General features: G+C 51.9%; 1 protein-coding gene and 1 long non-coding RNA gene across 2 annotated transcripts in view; one reads left to right on the top strand and one right to left on the bottom strand.

Annotated features, from left to right (window-relative positions):
- Positions 1-5,749, top strand: part of LOC115282282 — a 7,865-nt gene extending 2,116 nt beyond the window's left edge. Inside the window, exon 2 of the long non-coding RNA XR_003904569.1 lies at positions 5,134-5,749. This is a non-coding gene — a long non-coding RNA (uncharacterized LOC115282282). The remainder of the gene's footprint in view (positions 1-5,133) is intronic.
- On the bottom strand, positions 4,393-11,652 carry MRPL58 (mitochondrial ribosomal protein L58). Its single transcript, XM_029928242.1, has 6 exons — positions 11,431-11,652; positions 8,622-8,658; positions 5,856-5,915; positions 5,222-5,304; positions 4,958-5,127; positions 4,393-4,733 (listed from the first exon to the last, which is right to left on the bottom strand). The coding sequence occupies exons 1-6, from the start codon at positions 11,614-11,616 to the stop codon at positions 4,649-4,651; spliced, it is 621 nt and encodes a 206-aa protein (XP_029784102.1). The 5' UTR covers positions 11,617-11,652; the 3' UTR covers positions 4,393-4,648.
- Positions 11,653-13,233: the final 1,581 nt, after the last annotated feature.

The raw sequence follows: 13,233 nt of genomic DNA, 5'->3' as shown, positions 1-13,233 counted from the left end.
TGTGTGTGTGTGTGTGTGTGTGTGTGTGTGTGTGTGTGTATACCCGAGAAAGAGAGAGAGAGAGAGAGAGAGAGAGAGAATCACAATTAGGGGCCAGAACCCAGTAACTGAGAGATCATGATCTGAGCCAAAATTGAGTTGAACACACACGCCCCCAAAAAAGGGTGGGGGCGCCTGGATGACTCAGTCTGTTAAGCTTCCGGCTTTAGGTCAGGTCATGATCTGACAGTTTTGTGAGTCTGAGCCCTGTGTCAGGCTCTGTGCTCTGTGCGGAGCCTACTTGGGATTCTCTCTCTTTTCTGCCCTTCCCCCCTTGCACTCTCGGTCTCTCTCAAAATAAATAAATAATGAGACATTTTTTAAAAATAAGGGTTGAACACCCATTGGACAGAGCCACCCAGGTGTTCCGAAGGTGCTCTCCGTTATGATAACCAGTCTGTTCCCTGGGGTGCACATGCAGCGAAGTGCACGGAGTGTAAGGGGCCAAGCTGGGTGAGTGCAGAATGCCTCATTCTTGTTCATTCTTTGGTCCTCAGCTTTTAAAAAACATATCTTTATTTATTCCACACCCTACACAGTGCTTGAACTCATAAACCTGAGACCAAGAGTCACATACTGTACCCACTGAGCCAGCCAGGCATCCCAGTCCTTAACATTTAAGTTTATTATTTATTCTGAGATTGAGATTGAGAGAGAGAGAGAAAGAACACGCAGGGGAGGGGCAGAGAGAGAAGGAGAGAGAGAATTCCAACTCAAGGCTCGAACCTACTAACTCAGAGATCTTGAGCTGAGGCGAAATCAAGAGTCAGACGTTTAACCCACTGAGCCACCTAGGCGTCCCTTCAGCATTTTTGAAGGGTGGATCCTTCTCCTGAACTCCACTCCCTGTCCCCCCAGCCTGCTGTTTCTCTACTTCTTTGTCCCCTCCTGTGTGTCCCAAACGCCTTTCCGGGTCTTTTCACGTAACCCTAATGTCTTCTGAGGGCCCATGGGTCCAGCGCTTTGCTCCAGGGTCAGCCCACAGGGATGCCTCTTCTGGCTTCCCGCTGCCACCATCTAACCCAGCATGTCCCCATGTTCTGCTCTGCCTCGTCCCCAACTGCTGCTACCCATTCCCAAGACTCTTGTGATCTTTGCCCTGCACCCTCCAGCTGCAACCTCACCCGCAGCCCCGGGGCTGCATTCCCTCTCCTGGGCGTCACTACCGGGGCACCCCCCATTCACCACCGAAGTCAGCTCACCCCACCGTCTTCCCGAGGCCACTCCCCGTGTGCCTTCCCTGCCTCATCACCCGCGTCACTCACCTGCTCCCACCCCACCTGGGCCCCTTTTCTGTCTCCGTAATCCTTTTGCATCTGCCCTTTCTCTCCGTCCCCGTTGCCACTGCCCCAGTTCCAGGATGGGTCCCTGACTCCCACACGGGTCAGTGCACCGGCCTGCACGGGTCTCTCTGCACTCTCCTCGCCTACCTGCAGTCAGGTTGATCTTCCTCTGAGGACCTCCGTAGACAAGGAGGCTAAATGTCCTAGTTGTCACACTGAAGCCCTTTCTAGAACTGACTCCCACTCCATGTGGCCGACTTGGCTTCCACAGCTCCTCATCCCCTGGGTTCCAGTTCCAGCACTGTCCGCCATGCTTAGCATTCCCCAGGTGCCTGCTCAATGCCATTAACCACTTACTGATTCATTTAAACCATACAACAATCCTGAGGGAGGCACTGATAACCTCACCCCCAGTGTATAGATGCGGAAACGGAGGTCCAGAGAGGCTGCGTGGTTTGCCCAAGGCCCCACAGCTGGGGGTGGGGGAAGGCAGGAGCTGACCCTGTGCGCACTAGCCTCAGAACCCTTTCTCTCGATACTGTGGTTCGCTGTCCCAGCCACAGGCAGGGCTTGGACACCACTGGGGTTTTTAGGTGACGAGGTCTTCTTGTCTTGCTCGCATGGCCAGCCCTTTACCCCCATCTCAAGCTCCTCGAGTATGTCTTCTCTGACCTTCAAGCTGGAACTAGTTGTTTCTCTGGTTCCCAGAAACTACTTATTTATTTTTATTTATATGGGGTTTTTATTTGGGGGTGTGTGTGCAGGGACCAATGATTACCAGCTGCCCAGGTAGCAAAAAATCATGCTTCTGAAAGATTAAAAAAAAAATTTTTTTTTAAATGTGTTTTTGGGGGTGCCTGGGTGGCTCAGTCGGTTAAGCCTCCAACTTCGACTCAGGTCAGATCTCACACTCGTGGGTCCGAGCCCCACATCGGGCTCTCTGCTGACAGCTAGCTCAGAGCCTGGAGCCTGCTTCCGGTTCTGTGTCTCCTTCTCTCTCTGCTCCTCCTCCTCTCATGCTCTGTCTCTATCAAAAATAAATAAAACATTTAAAAAAATAAAAAGAAAATAAATTTTTTTTTTGAGTGACAGAGACAGCATGAGCAGGGGAGGGTCAGAGAGAGAGGGAGATACAGAATCAGAAGCAGGCTCCAGGCTCTGAGCTGTCAGCACAGAGCCCGATGCGGGACTTGAACCCATTAACTGTGAGATCATGACCTGAACCGAAGCCGGATGCTTAACCGACTGAGCCATCCAGACACCCCCCAAAATCTCATGATGTCGATTCCACATGAAGGGTGATGGAACTGCCCTCACAACAGGAGCCCTTTTCCCCCAGAACCTACTTAGATTTAAGCTATTTACCATGTTTTAGATTGTGTTACCATAACAGAAGCCATTTTTCTTCTCAGCTTTTATGATTACCTGATCAAATTTAAGTTCTCTGGAAAACAGGACTTTTTTTTGTTCATTGCTAGTTCCCTGGGACCTCCCCCAGGGCCTGCCTTTCCCTCAGTATTTGTTGAATTAACAAATAGACCAATGGGTGTTGCATCTGGGAGCTTCACCTCCGACTAGGCGCCGAGTCTCTTGAGCGGACTCTTGGAAGAGTCATTTATCGGTAACTTTTTGTCCCTTTGTCTACACGCCCGTGATTGAGGAGATCCCTGCTTACATAAAGTTGTATATGTCACCGCAGCTAGTTATCTTGCATTTAGAGGGTCACAATGCAGCATTTGTTAACAGGTGAAGTAGATCAGAATTACAGAGAACATTCTAAGAATTCATACACACTGGGGTGCCTGGGTGGCTCACTTGGTTAAGCATCTGACTTCAGCTCAGGTCACGATCTCATGGTTTGTGGGTTCAAGCCCTGTATCAGGCTCTGTGCTGACAGCTAGCTCAGAGCCTGGAGCCTGCTTCAGATTCTGTGTCTCCCGCTCTCTCTCTGACCTTCCCCTGCTAACGCTGTCTCTTTCTCTCTCAAAAATAAATAAAACATTAAAAAGAAAAAAAAAAGAAGTTCATATACACCAGAGTAATCTGCTTTAGGGTTAGGGTTAGGGCTAGTGCTGGCCTGGGTTCTTCCCATACCCACAGGATTGCAAAAACCTATTTTCAGTTCTTACTCTTTTCCCGCCTCTAAAACACCACCGTGTGCGACAGCACCTAACACACGGCGCTCCTTCCCACTTAAGAACCTCAGCAGCTCTCGATCACGTACTAAAATCGAAACTCTTGAGGGGCGCCTGGGTGGTTAAGTGTCAGACTTTGGCTCAGGTCGTGATCTCACGGTTCATGAATTTGAGCCCTGAATTGGGCTCCCTGCTGTCAGCGCAGAGCCGGTTTGGGATCCTCTGTCCTCATCTCTCCCCCACTAGTGCTCTCTCTCTCTCAAAAATAAGTGAAATAATAAAAAAATAAAACCCAGCAGAACCTAATGTTAAAAAAGAAAGAAAATCTAGGGGCGCCTGGGTGACTCAGTCGGTTGAGCATCCGACTTCGGCTCAGGTCATGATCTCATGGTTCGTGGGTTTGAGCCTCGTGTCGGGCTCTGTGATGACAGCCCAGAGCCCAGCCCACAGATTCTGTGTCTCCCTCTCTCTCTGTTCCTCCCCAGCTCATGCTTTGTCTCTCTCTCCTTCAAAAATAAATAAACGTTAAACAATTAAAAAAAAAAAAGAAAGAAAATCTAAACTCTTGAACTTGAGTCTCCACACGGAGCTTCTGTCTCCTTTCTAGACTTATCCCCTGGCACGGGTCCACCATTCGGATGGCTTCCTGTTTCTCCAGCCCAGCCTTTTCTTTGGTTTCCCTTCTTCATGCGGTTCCCTCCAACTGGCATGTCCCCCACCCCCGCACCCCTGCAGACTAAAATTCTACTCCTTTTTCAAGGTCCAGCTCAGGTGCCCCCTCACCTGTCTCAGCCCCCCTAACCCCGGGTGTGTTCCGAGCGCAGACCCCGCCTCATTCCCATCTCCCCCCGGCCGACCAGTGGCGAGGCAGATTCCAACATCCAGAAAAGGTCGGGGTTCCGTTCCAAAGCATTCTCAAGGAGAGGCGAAGCCCGTTGTGTTTACTGCAGCATTTTATTACCGCTGACGCACGAAGTGGATAGTGAAGGTCTGACAACACGTGACTGCCTATAAGGACCAGGCAAGCAGTGCCTGCCACCCTCCTTCTGGGCGAACATTCTCGTGGCGGCGCCCACGTCAAGGCTGAGCATTAACGGCCACAAACAAGGGGCCTCCTGACGGTGTTAGAGCTCGCGCTTGCGGCCGCCTGGATGCCCTGAGGAGGGTCCGTGTCGGCTCTGGGGGCGGATTTCAGTCCATGTCCACCCTTCGGCCTGCCTTTATGACAGAATTTATCCTCTTTTTTCTCAGCCTTTCCCGATTCATGTTTTCTATCCTGAAAACAAAAAGACCGCAGTTAGGGCCAGACTTTAGGTCCAGATGCCCAACGCGGCGGGAAGCAAGCAGCCCAGGTCGGCAGGTGCCGGGGCGGCGGCTTCTCTGCGGCCCGGAGCCTTCCCACCTTCTGCTGGGAAGCCGCGGACTCCCCCTGCCTGTCTTCTCTGAGCGGCCCCTCGTCCCCACGACTCGTCTGAGAGGGGCCCGGGGGCAGTCTGGTACCTGATCCTCTGCAGTACCGCATCTTCTCTGGACGGCTCCTTAGCTGGCTGGCTGGCCGCAGCAATCATGTCTCGAATCTTCTGAAGACAGTCTGCCAGATTTCGGAACTGATAGCGGCTGCATTCGGAGGTGACTATCAGCTCTCCTGACTTGTTCATCTTATTTTTATGCTGCAGAGAACAAAGGCAACACCAGAGTTCTACAGAGGAAAAGGTTTAAAGGCGACTGAGGGCTGACGGCACAAAGAAAGGAGCCCGCGGTTACCGTGACGGCCATCTTCTGCCGCACAGGCTCTGCAATCCACTCGGCGGTTGCCAAATGGAACCGGACTTCGGCCTTGGAATTCACTGTAAATAAAGGGGGACCAGAGGGCACGGTCACTGAGATGCTCAAGCAGGCTCAGCGCCCGGTGGCTGGTGACAGTCCTGAAACAGGGAGGCGAGACACGCAGTGGGATGTGACCTGCGACACAGGTCCTGTGTCACCTTGGGAACGCCGAGTTGGTGATGGAACGAGCCTGCGAAGATAGTGAGGCACTTCTGGACAAAAATGAACTTCCGGGAACTAAATGCTCAGTGCTTCTCTCACAGTTTAGTGGGGTCTGAAAAGAGTGGGGGGATGGGTTCCACGAGAATGCAAGAAACCTGTTCTGGGAGCTGGCTGCCAGCTCACACTGTGATTTCCCTTTGTTTAGGCTCACAAGCCAACCCTAGTCCTAGCAACCCACAGCTGAGAGTCTAAGAATCGGACCACATTCAAAAGAATAAAGGGGATTATTATAAACTGGTGGTATTTAAGCTTCTGCTAAAACAAGCCCTTTATTCCACATGAATGTAAGCACGGAACTCGAGGGCATCTCCCGGCCAAGTTTCAAAGTGAAAAACAAGGTGTCTTGTACCTTTGTTAACATTCTGGCCCCCAGGACCGCTACTCCGGCAGTAAGATATCGTCAAACGATCTATAAAACAGAACGCACACCAAAACCAGATTATCCCATGGCAAAAGGCGCAAACCGTTCATTTATTATCAATACAGTATGGCTATCCCTATTACATATCTTTCTTTTTTAAAAAATTTTTTTTGTTCTTTATTTATTTTTGAGAGACACAGAGAGAGAGAGACAGTGGGAATAGGGGAGGGTCAGAGAGAGAGGGAGATACAGAATGTGAAGCAGGCTCCAGGCTCTGAGCTAGCTGTCAGCACAGAGCCCGACGCAGGGCTTGAACCCACAAACCATGAGATCATGGCCTGAGCTGAAGCCAGACGCTTAACCGACTGAGCCACCCAGGTGCCCCTACATATCTTTATTTAAAAAAGTTTTTTTAATGTTTATTTTTGAGAGAGACGAGAGACAGAGCATGAACAGGGGAGGGGCAGAAAGAGAGGGAGACAGAGAATTCGAAACAGGCTCCAGGCTCTGAGGTGTCAGCATAGAGCCCAACGTAGGGCTCAACACTCAGGAACCGTGAGATCATGACGTGAGCTGAAGTCAGACGCCCAACCGGCCACCCAGGTGCCCCACACATCTCTCTCAATGACTTTTCTATCTACAAATGCAACATTTGGAGCAGTAAAGTCAGAGATGACTTATAGATGTCAAAGCTAAAATCAAGAATAAGTGCCTTTCCAAGGTCACACACACCGCAGAGGAGGTGAGGGCATGCCCTGGGCTGTCTGCTTCTGGTTCAGTTTATCTGACCGGATCTGGCTGCCCCAGCTTCTTGCTCTTTGTTTTAAAGCAAAAACTCTGTCAAAAGCTCAAACTGAGGGACAAACTTAGTTTAATGCTGAATTTCAAAATGTGGGGGGTGTGGAAGCCCAACAGACTGTAAGCTCCACGGGGGCAGAGGTTCTCTGTGTTTTCCCAGTGCCAGGTCAGTCAGTGCTTAAAAACATCCCCTCTGGATGAAAGCATTCTAAGTTTATTTACTTATTTTGAGAGAGAGAGAGGGAACGTACAAGTCGAGGAGGGGCAGAGAGAGAGGGAGGGGGAGGATTCCAAGCAGGCTCTGCACAGTCAGCACAGAGCCCGACGTGCGGCTCAAACCCACCAGCCATGAGATTATGACCTGAGCCGAAGTCGAACACGTAACTGAGCCGCCCAGGCGCCGTTGGATGAAAGCATTTAGAATCGGAGCTGGGCGTCTTGCTTCTAACACCGGCACAGCCAGTGACCGACTGGGATCTTGGCAAAGTCCCTCTGCTCTCTGAGCTTCAGGTTTGTCTGTAAAATGTAAAATGGGATTTCTTCCTTCTATTTTTGTGGTTCGTGAAAGGCAGACCCATGGTGCCCGTGAGGGAAGGCGTGGTAGTGGGAACATTTGGGAAGGCTGGATGGTGAGCCGCAAGAGGGCTCGGTGGGGAAGACGTGGCACCATGGTGGCGGCAGCAGGTGGGCAGTGGTGGCCCATCTCGGGATGGCTTCCAAGAGACCTCCTTCCTCTGGAAAAATCGTATCAATTCACTTTTCTGCTGTGGTAAGGACCATGTGGTACGGTCGGGGGATGGTTCTATCATGGCGTGGGCAACCTTGCCTGTACCCACGGCGGCCACCGAAGCAGGGTTTGGGCTGCGGCCGAGTCTGTCTTCTAGGAAGGCCTGTGAGGCCCCAAACTCAAGAGGACCCGAGGCAGGTGAGAAGCTGCGACATGGAGGCCTCCCACTGGCGTCCCTGTCTCCCTGGAGGCTGTCACAGGACCGTCTCTTCAGTCTCAGAGATAGGCTCTGCCACCTCCAGCCACACACGCGCCTCAAGGCCCAGCTGCCGGCGACCCAAATGCCAGCTGCAGTGGGGCCCCGGCTCCAAAGCCGCGGGGAGGCCACTCCCTCGTGCTGCAGTTGACCAGGCTCTGTCTCAGTGTCACCTTGAACAAGGGCCTTGGGGAGCCAGCACCTCCGGCGACGCCTCTTCCCATGATCTGTGGATGTCACGAACTCCCGACCCTAACGGGCTTGTAGCTTCGAGGTCTATGCCCGTCAGGCCTCGCCTTATGTTCGACGGGCACACAATTCTAAAGTTATGCAAACAGTTCACAGGGAGAAGCCCCCATTTGTGTGCCCCGGCCACCAAGTCCTTTCTTCTCCACTCCCCGGGCCGGTCCTCATACCCAATCTCTTGTCTGTGTATATGCATAGACACGTATGTTTCAGACATGTAAGTGTAAGACACAAACGGTAGCTTACTACAGGCATTCTTCTGCAGCTTAACTTTATCCGGATAACCATCAGCTCATCTACCGCAAAGCCTGTTCCTTGTCACATCGAGAGCTCTGATTCGTCTCGCACACTGTCTAGTGGCTGTGCCATCATTCCTGTGCTATTCTAAAGTGTGGAAAGGGCTCTGCTTTTGCACACCCAGAGACAGTTTCTTTACTTTTGTTAGGCTGGAGAGATCTGGAAGGAATGTGTGAGGGTGGGGGGAAATGATTGATTTTTTTTAATGTTTATTCTTGAGAGAGAGAGAGGGAGGGAGGGAGGAAGGGGCAAGAGAGAGGGAGACACAGAATCTGAAGCAGGCTCCAGGCTCCGAGCTGTCCGCACAGAGCCCAACGCGGGACTTGAACTCACGAACCGCAGGATCATGACCTGAGCTGAAGTCGGACGCCTAACCGACTGAGCCACCCAGGTGCCCCTGACTGATTTTGTATAAAACAAAATTACTTACCTAGAGGAATGTCATTATTGGCTTGGTTTGCATCGTCCTGTAATGTAACATACAGAGTGTTAAATAAATAGCGCCTGCTCCATGACTCCTGAACTGGCCCAGGGCAAAGACAGGAGGTAAAGTCACAATGCAAATATAACACAACTGTTTTCAGGCGCCCAGCGAAGTCGTATCAGGGTGACAGATAAACCTTCCCTGGACCCCAGACGTAGCCCCTCTGAAAACCTCTTCTGGGAACCTGGAGCTGACGTCTCCAGCCTGAGCTAGCGTCGGGCCTCATCAGAGGCCTGGGTCCTTGGAGGTTCACAAGCCTCAGGGAGACTCCAAAAGGAACCCCCTCTGCTGACCTAGAGCAACAAAGCCGTGCGCCACCTTGTTCCTCTCTGGGCCCCAGGAGGCCCACCTGGGGAGCCAGCTGCCTTGGGGGTCTGTGTCGAAGGAGACTACTCATTCCAGGATTTCTCCCCTCTGTGTCTCTCCCTTGCTGTTTCTCGGTAGTGATGTCCTTGAACCCGAGCCCCACGTCCACAGGCCCAGTGCAGACACTACCCACTCTGAGGCTCTTCTGGCTTCCGAAACTCATGGTATCCTCACCTGTCCCCTCCCTCTGGCTGCCTTCATCCCTTTTTCGCATCTTAGAATTATTGGGGAATGAAATCCTCATCCCCCTGCACTCCCTGTGGCACTGATGAGACCAGGCCTGCCCTCCTTGAATCCTGTTCACCCTCTTCCTCCAGCTTCCTTCTTTCCTCCCTATTACTTTCCGACTCTCTTTCATTTGCTCTTTGCCCTTTTTTTTTCCATGTTTATTTATATATTTAGAGAGAAAGAAACCGAGCACAAATAGGGGAGGGGAGAGAGGGAGGGAGAGAATCCCAAGCAGGCTCTGTGCTGTCAGCATGGAGCCCCATGTGGGGCTCGAACCCATGAACTGCGAGATCATGACCTGAGCCAAAACGAAGAGTGGGGACGCTTAGCTGACTGGGCCACACAGGCACCCCTGTTCTTTACAACTTTTAAACCCCAACATGCCCCTGGGATCCTTTCTCTTCTCTCTCTTGCTCCTTCCCTAGAACATTTCAGGCATCTCCAACGAAGAAAATATTGTCGGTGTTTATAACTCGCAACCACCAGGCTCAAACTCAAAACCTTCTCCAATTCCAGGCTCATATAGGCAACTGCTATTTGATGTCTCCTCCTGGCTGCCTAACGGCTGCCTCAAACCTCAAACCTCCTTGCAGAGGACTCCCCTCACTAATAATCTGCCCTGACAGTGCAGAGCCTGCTTGGGATTCTCTTCCCTCTCTCTGCCCCCTCCCACCACTCCCCTTCGCATACTTTCTCAAAATACACTTTTAAAAAATGACATTCTAAAAGAAAAAAGGAAACACATTAGCAAATCTTACAGGTTTTTCACTTCAGAATATAGCGAGAGCCTGACCCATTCTTGTGAGTCCGATTGCTTCCTCTCTGCTATCATCTCCTGCCTGTGCTATTGCAGTCTTGTCTGTGGCCTTCCTGCTCTTGCCATTCTATAGTCCTACTCTCTGTAAGGCCCTCGAAGAGCGATCTTTGTTGTCGTTGCGGTTAAAATTTTAAGATTTTACCTTTAGGTAATCTCTAGAGTCAACGTGGGGCTTGAACTCATAACTCCAAGTCACACGCTCCACTGACCGAGCCAGGCAGGCGCCCCAAGAGTGATCCTGTCAAAACTAAGCTGGATCATTCCACTCCTCTGCCTCAACCCCCTAACAGGTCCCATCACATTCAGAGTAAAGCTAAAGACCTATTAACGCTGTAAACGGGCCTCCCCCCACCCCATCCCCCTCCTCTTTAGATTCCTCTGCTTTGACCTCCCTGCTCAGCCACAGTGGCTTGTTTGCTGTCCCCTGAACAAGTCGGGCATGCTCCTGCTTTGAGGGGGCGCAAGGGTGTTCATCTCCTCTCTCTTCTCATGGCTCACCGCCTTGCTTCATCCGGGTCCTTCCGCAAATGTCATCTTTCCAGAGGCCTTCTTAGACCATCCTACTTAACACTGCAGCCTCCCCGCTATCTTAGCACTCCTTCCTTCCAGGCTTTATTTTCTCGAAAAGCACTTATAACCATCTCACACACTCCGTATATCTGACTTTATTTATTGCTTGCCTCCCTCCACTAAGACAAGTCCAACAAGCATCAGATTATGTTCTCCCCCCAACTATCTCCATGCCTCCATGGTGCACACAGCATGCTTTCACTGGAGTTTGTTGCATGAGTAAGCGAATTAATGAATGTTCTCTTTTCAGTCCCATAGGTGGAAACTCAGTAGAACTGACTGGGTCCTATCTCTCCTGCCCCGGGGTCTAATAAAGAGCCTGGATATAGCAGGCTGGCAATAAATGCAACCTGCAGAAACGAAGCCCCGTTGCCTGTTTCCTCAGGCGCGCTGGGGTTCCTAGCAGCTACGGATAGTGTAACTTCCCAAAAGGTTCCAAACAATTTGGCAGCCTCTGGATATTACTGTCCACTCGAAAGCGAAAAATCCCGTATTTGGGCCTGGAGGGATCGAACTCGGAAAAGCCCGTGGTCCTGCAAGAAACACTCTGCGTGCTCTCGCGACGCCCGCGCACCCCGAGCCCTCCCGGCGCCAGGACTCGGTCCACCGCCCTGGCCCCCCTCGCTCCGACAGCCACCTCCCCCGCAAGGCCTCCGCCACGTTCTTCGAGCCGCTGCCGCTCCAATTTGCTCCAGCCTGGCCAATGGAGCCCGGCTTCCTGACGTCACCGCAGAAACGGGGAAACGCCCCTTCCGTCTGGCCCTACCCGCTCACCGGGACCCTCCAGGCGGTGTCCGAGCCCCGGGATTCGGGGTAGAGCTTGTCCAGGCTGTAGATACTCTGGAAGTCTGTGCCGTCGGCCTGCTTGTGCAGAGCGCGCTGGGGGCAGCACGCAGGCGGCGGGAGCAGCCAGGTCCCGGTTCGTCTCAGGCCCCAACGTACGCACCGGGCGGCCGCCATGTTCGGGTGTCGGGGCTGCTTCCGGTGGGTGCCTGCTTCCGCGGTCCGCCTGCTCGCGCTTCCCACCGGACTTTGGTTCCGTGTGGATTTTAGCGCCCGCCAGGGTCGCTGGGAGGCGGCAAGCTGATCTCCCGGATCGAGTGCTCTCTCGGGCACTTGTTAGACGGTCCCCTTTGGCCACCTTCAGGAGGCCTGGTTGGAGCGCCGAGGTCCCTGGGGAAGACGTTGTCCAGACAGAGGGCTCTAAAGGGAGCCTCCTGGTGAAAAGAACCCTGGATTCCGTGTTCCCCAGAAACACTTCTCTCCGTTACCAGGGCTGTGCCCTCCTCCCGGATCGCTCTCCCCTCGAAATTTCACACTATCAGTGAGGCCTGCCTTGCCTTACCTAGTTCGCCTCCTTCCCCTTTACTCTGACTCTTGCTCTACTTTATCTTTTTCTTTTTTCTTAAACGTCGCTCAATCTTATTTCTAGTTTATTGCCTGTCTCCAGCCAGGTTATAATAAGTTCCAGGAGGGCACGGACTCACTGCTGGGTCCCCAGCACCTGGCACATCATAGCCCCCCTCCCCAACAAATATTTATAAGATGAATTCTTTGGAAGTGTGCTTTTGAAAGTTGAGTTCTGGTAGAGCTGAGTTTTAGTAACTTCAGGCTCATTCAGGAGGCAGTCTAGGCATATCCTGGTGGAGCAGGTGTGTAAAGTTTCCGTGAGACAAATACCAGGTGGGAGGAGAAACAGGCAGGTGGAGAAAGAAGTGTTTTTTGTTGTTGTTGTTTTTGTTTTTTCTAAAAACCAGCCGTTTTAAAAAAAATGTTTATTTAGTTTTTGAGAGAGACAGAGACAGTGTGAGCGGAGGAGGGGGAGAGAGAGGACACTGAATCCAAAGCAAGTTTCAGGCTCTTAGCTGTCAGCACAGAGTTGGACAGGGCTCGAACCCGTGAAAGGTGAGATCACCACCTGAGCCAAAGTCAGACGCTTAATGGACTGAGCCACCCAGATGCCCCATGAAAAGAATAAAAAAAATTTTTTTTAAACATTTATTCATTTTTGAGAGAGTGCGAGTGGGGGAGGGGCAGAGAGAGGGAAACACAGAATTCGAAGCAGGCTCCAGGCTCTGAGCTGTCAGCCCAGAGCCGGACGTGGGGCTTGAACCTAAAGCGGTGAGATCATGACCCGCTTAACCGACTGAGCCACCCCGGCACCCCGAAAGGAATGTTTTTAAACATGTTTTTTTTTTTAAATGTTTTATTTACTTTTGATACAGAGAGAGACAGAGCATGAGAGGGGGTGGGTCAGAGAGAGGAGACACAGAACTGGAAGCAGGCTCCAGGCTCTGAGCTAGCTGTCTACACAGAGCCCGACGCGGGGCTCGAACCCACGAACATGAGATCTGACCTGAGCTGAAGCCGGACGCTCAACCGACTGAGCCACCCAGGTGCCCCCGGAATGTTTTTAGAAGTGGCCCCACATCCCCTCACAGAAGAAACAGTAGTTTTGTAGGACCTGATGACAGTTTCTCCTAGCCAGGAGATAAAGGAAAGCTGAGGAGGTGGGTAGGAGATTGAGGCAGCCAAGCACCGGCTAAGCAGGGCTCTTTTGCAGGATTCTTAATGATA

Source organism: Suricata suricatta, chromosome 17, assembly GCF_006229205.1.
Source record: "Suricata suricatta isolate VVHF042 chromosome 17, meerkat_22Aug2017_6uvM2_HiC, whole genome shotgun sequence".
NCBI lineage: Eukaryota > Metazoa > Chordata > Mammalia > Carnivora > Herpestidae > Suricata > Suricata suricatta.
The sequence above is the reverse complement of the archived record's forward strand: the minus strand, read 5'-3'. Positions and strand labels throughout refer to the sequence as shown.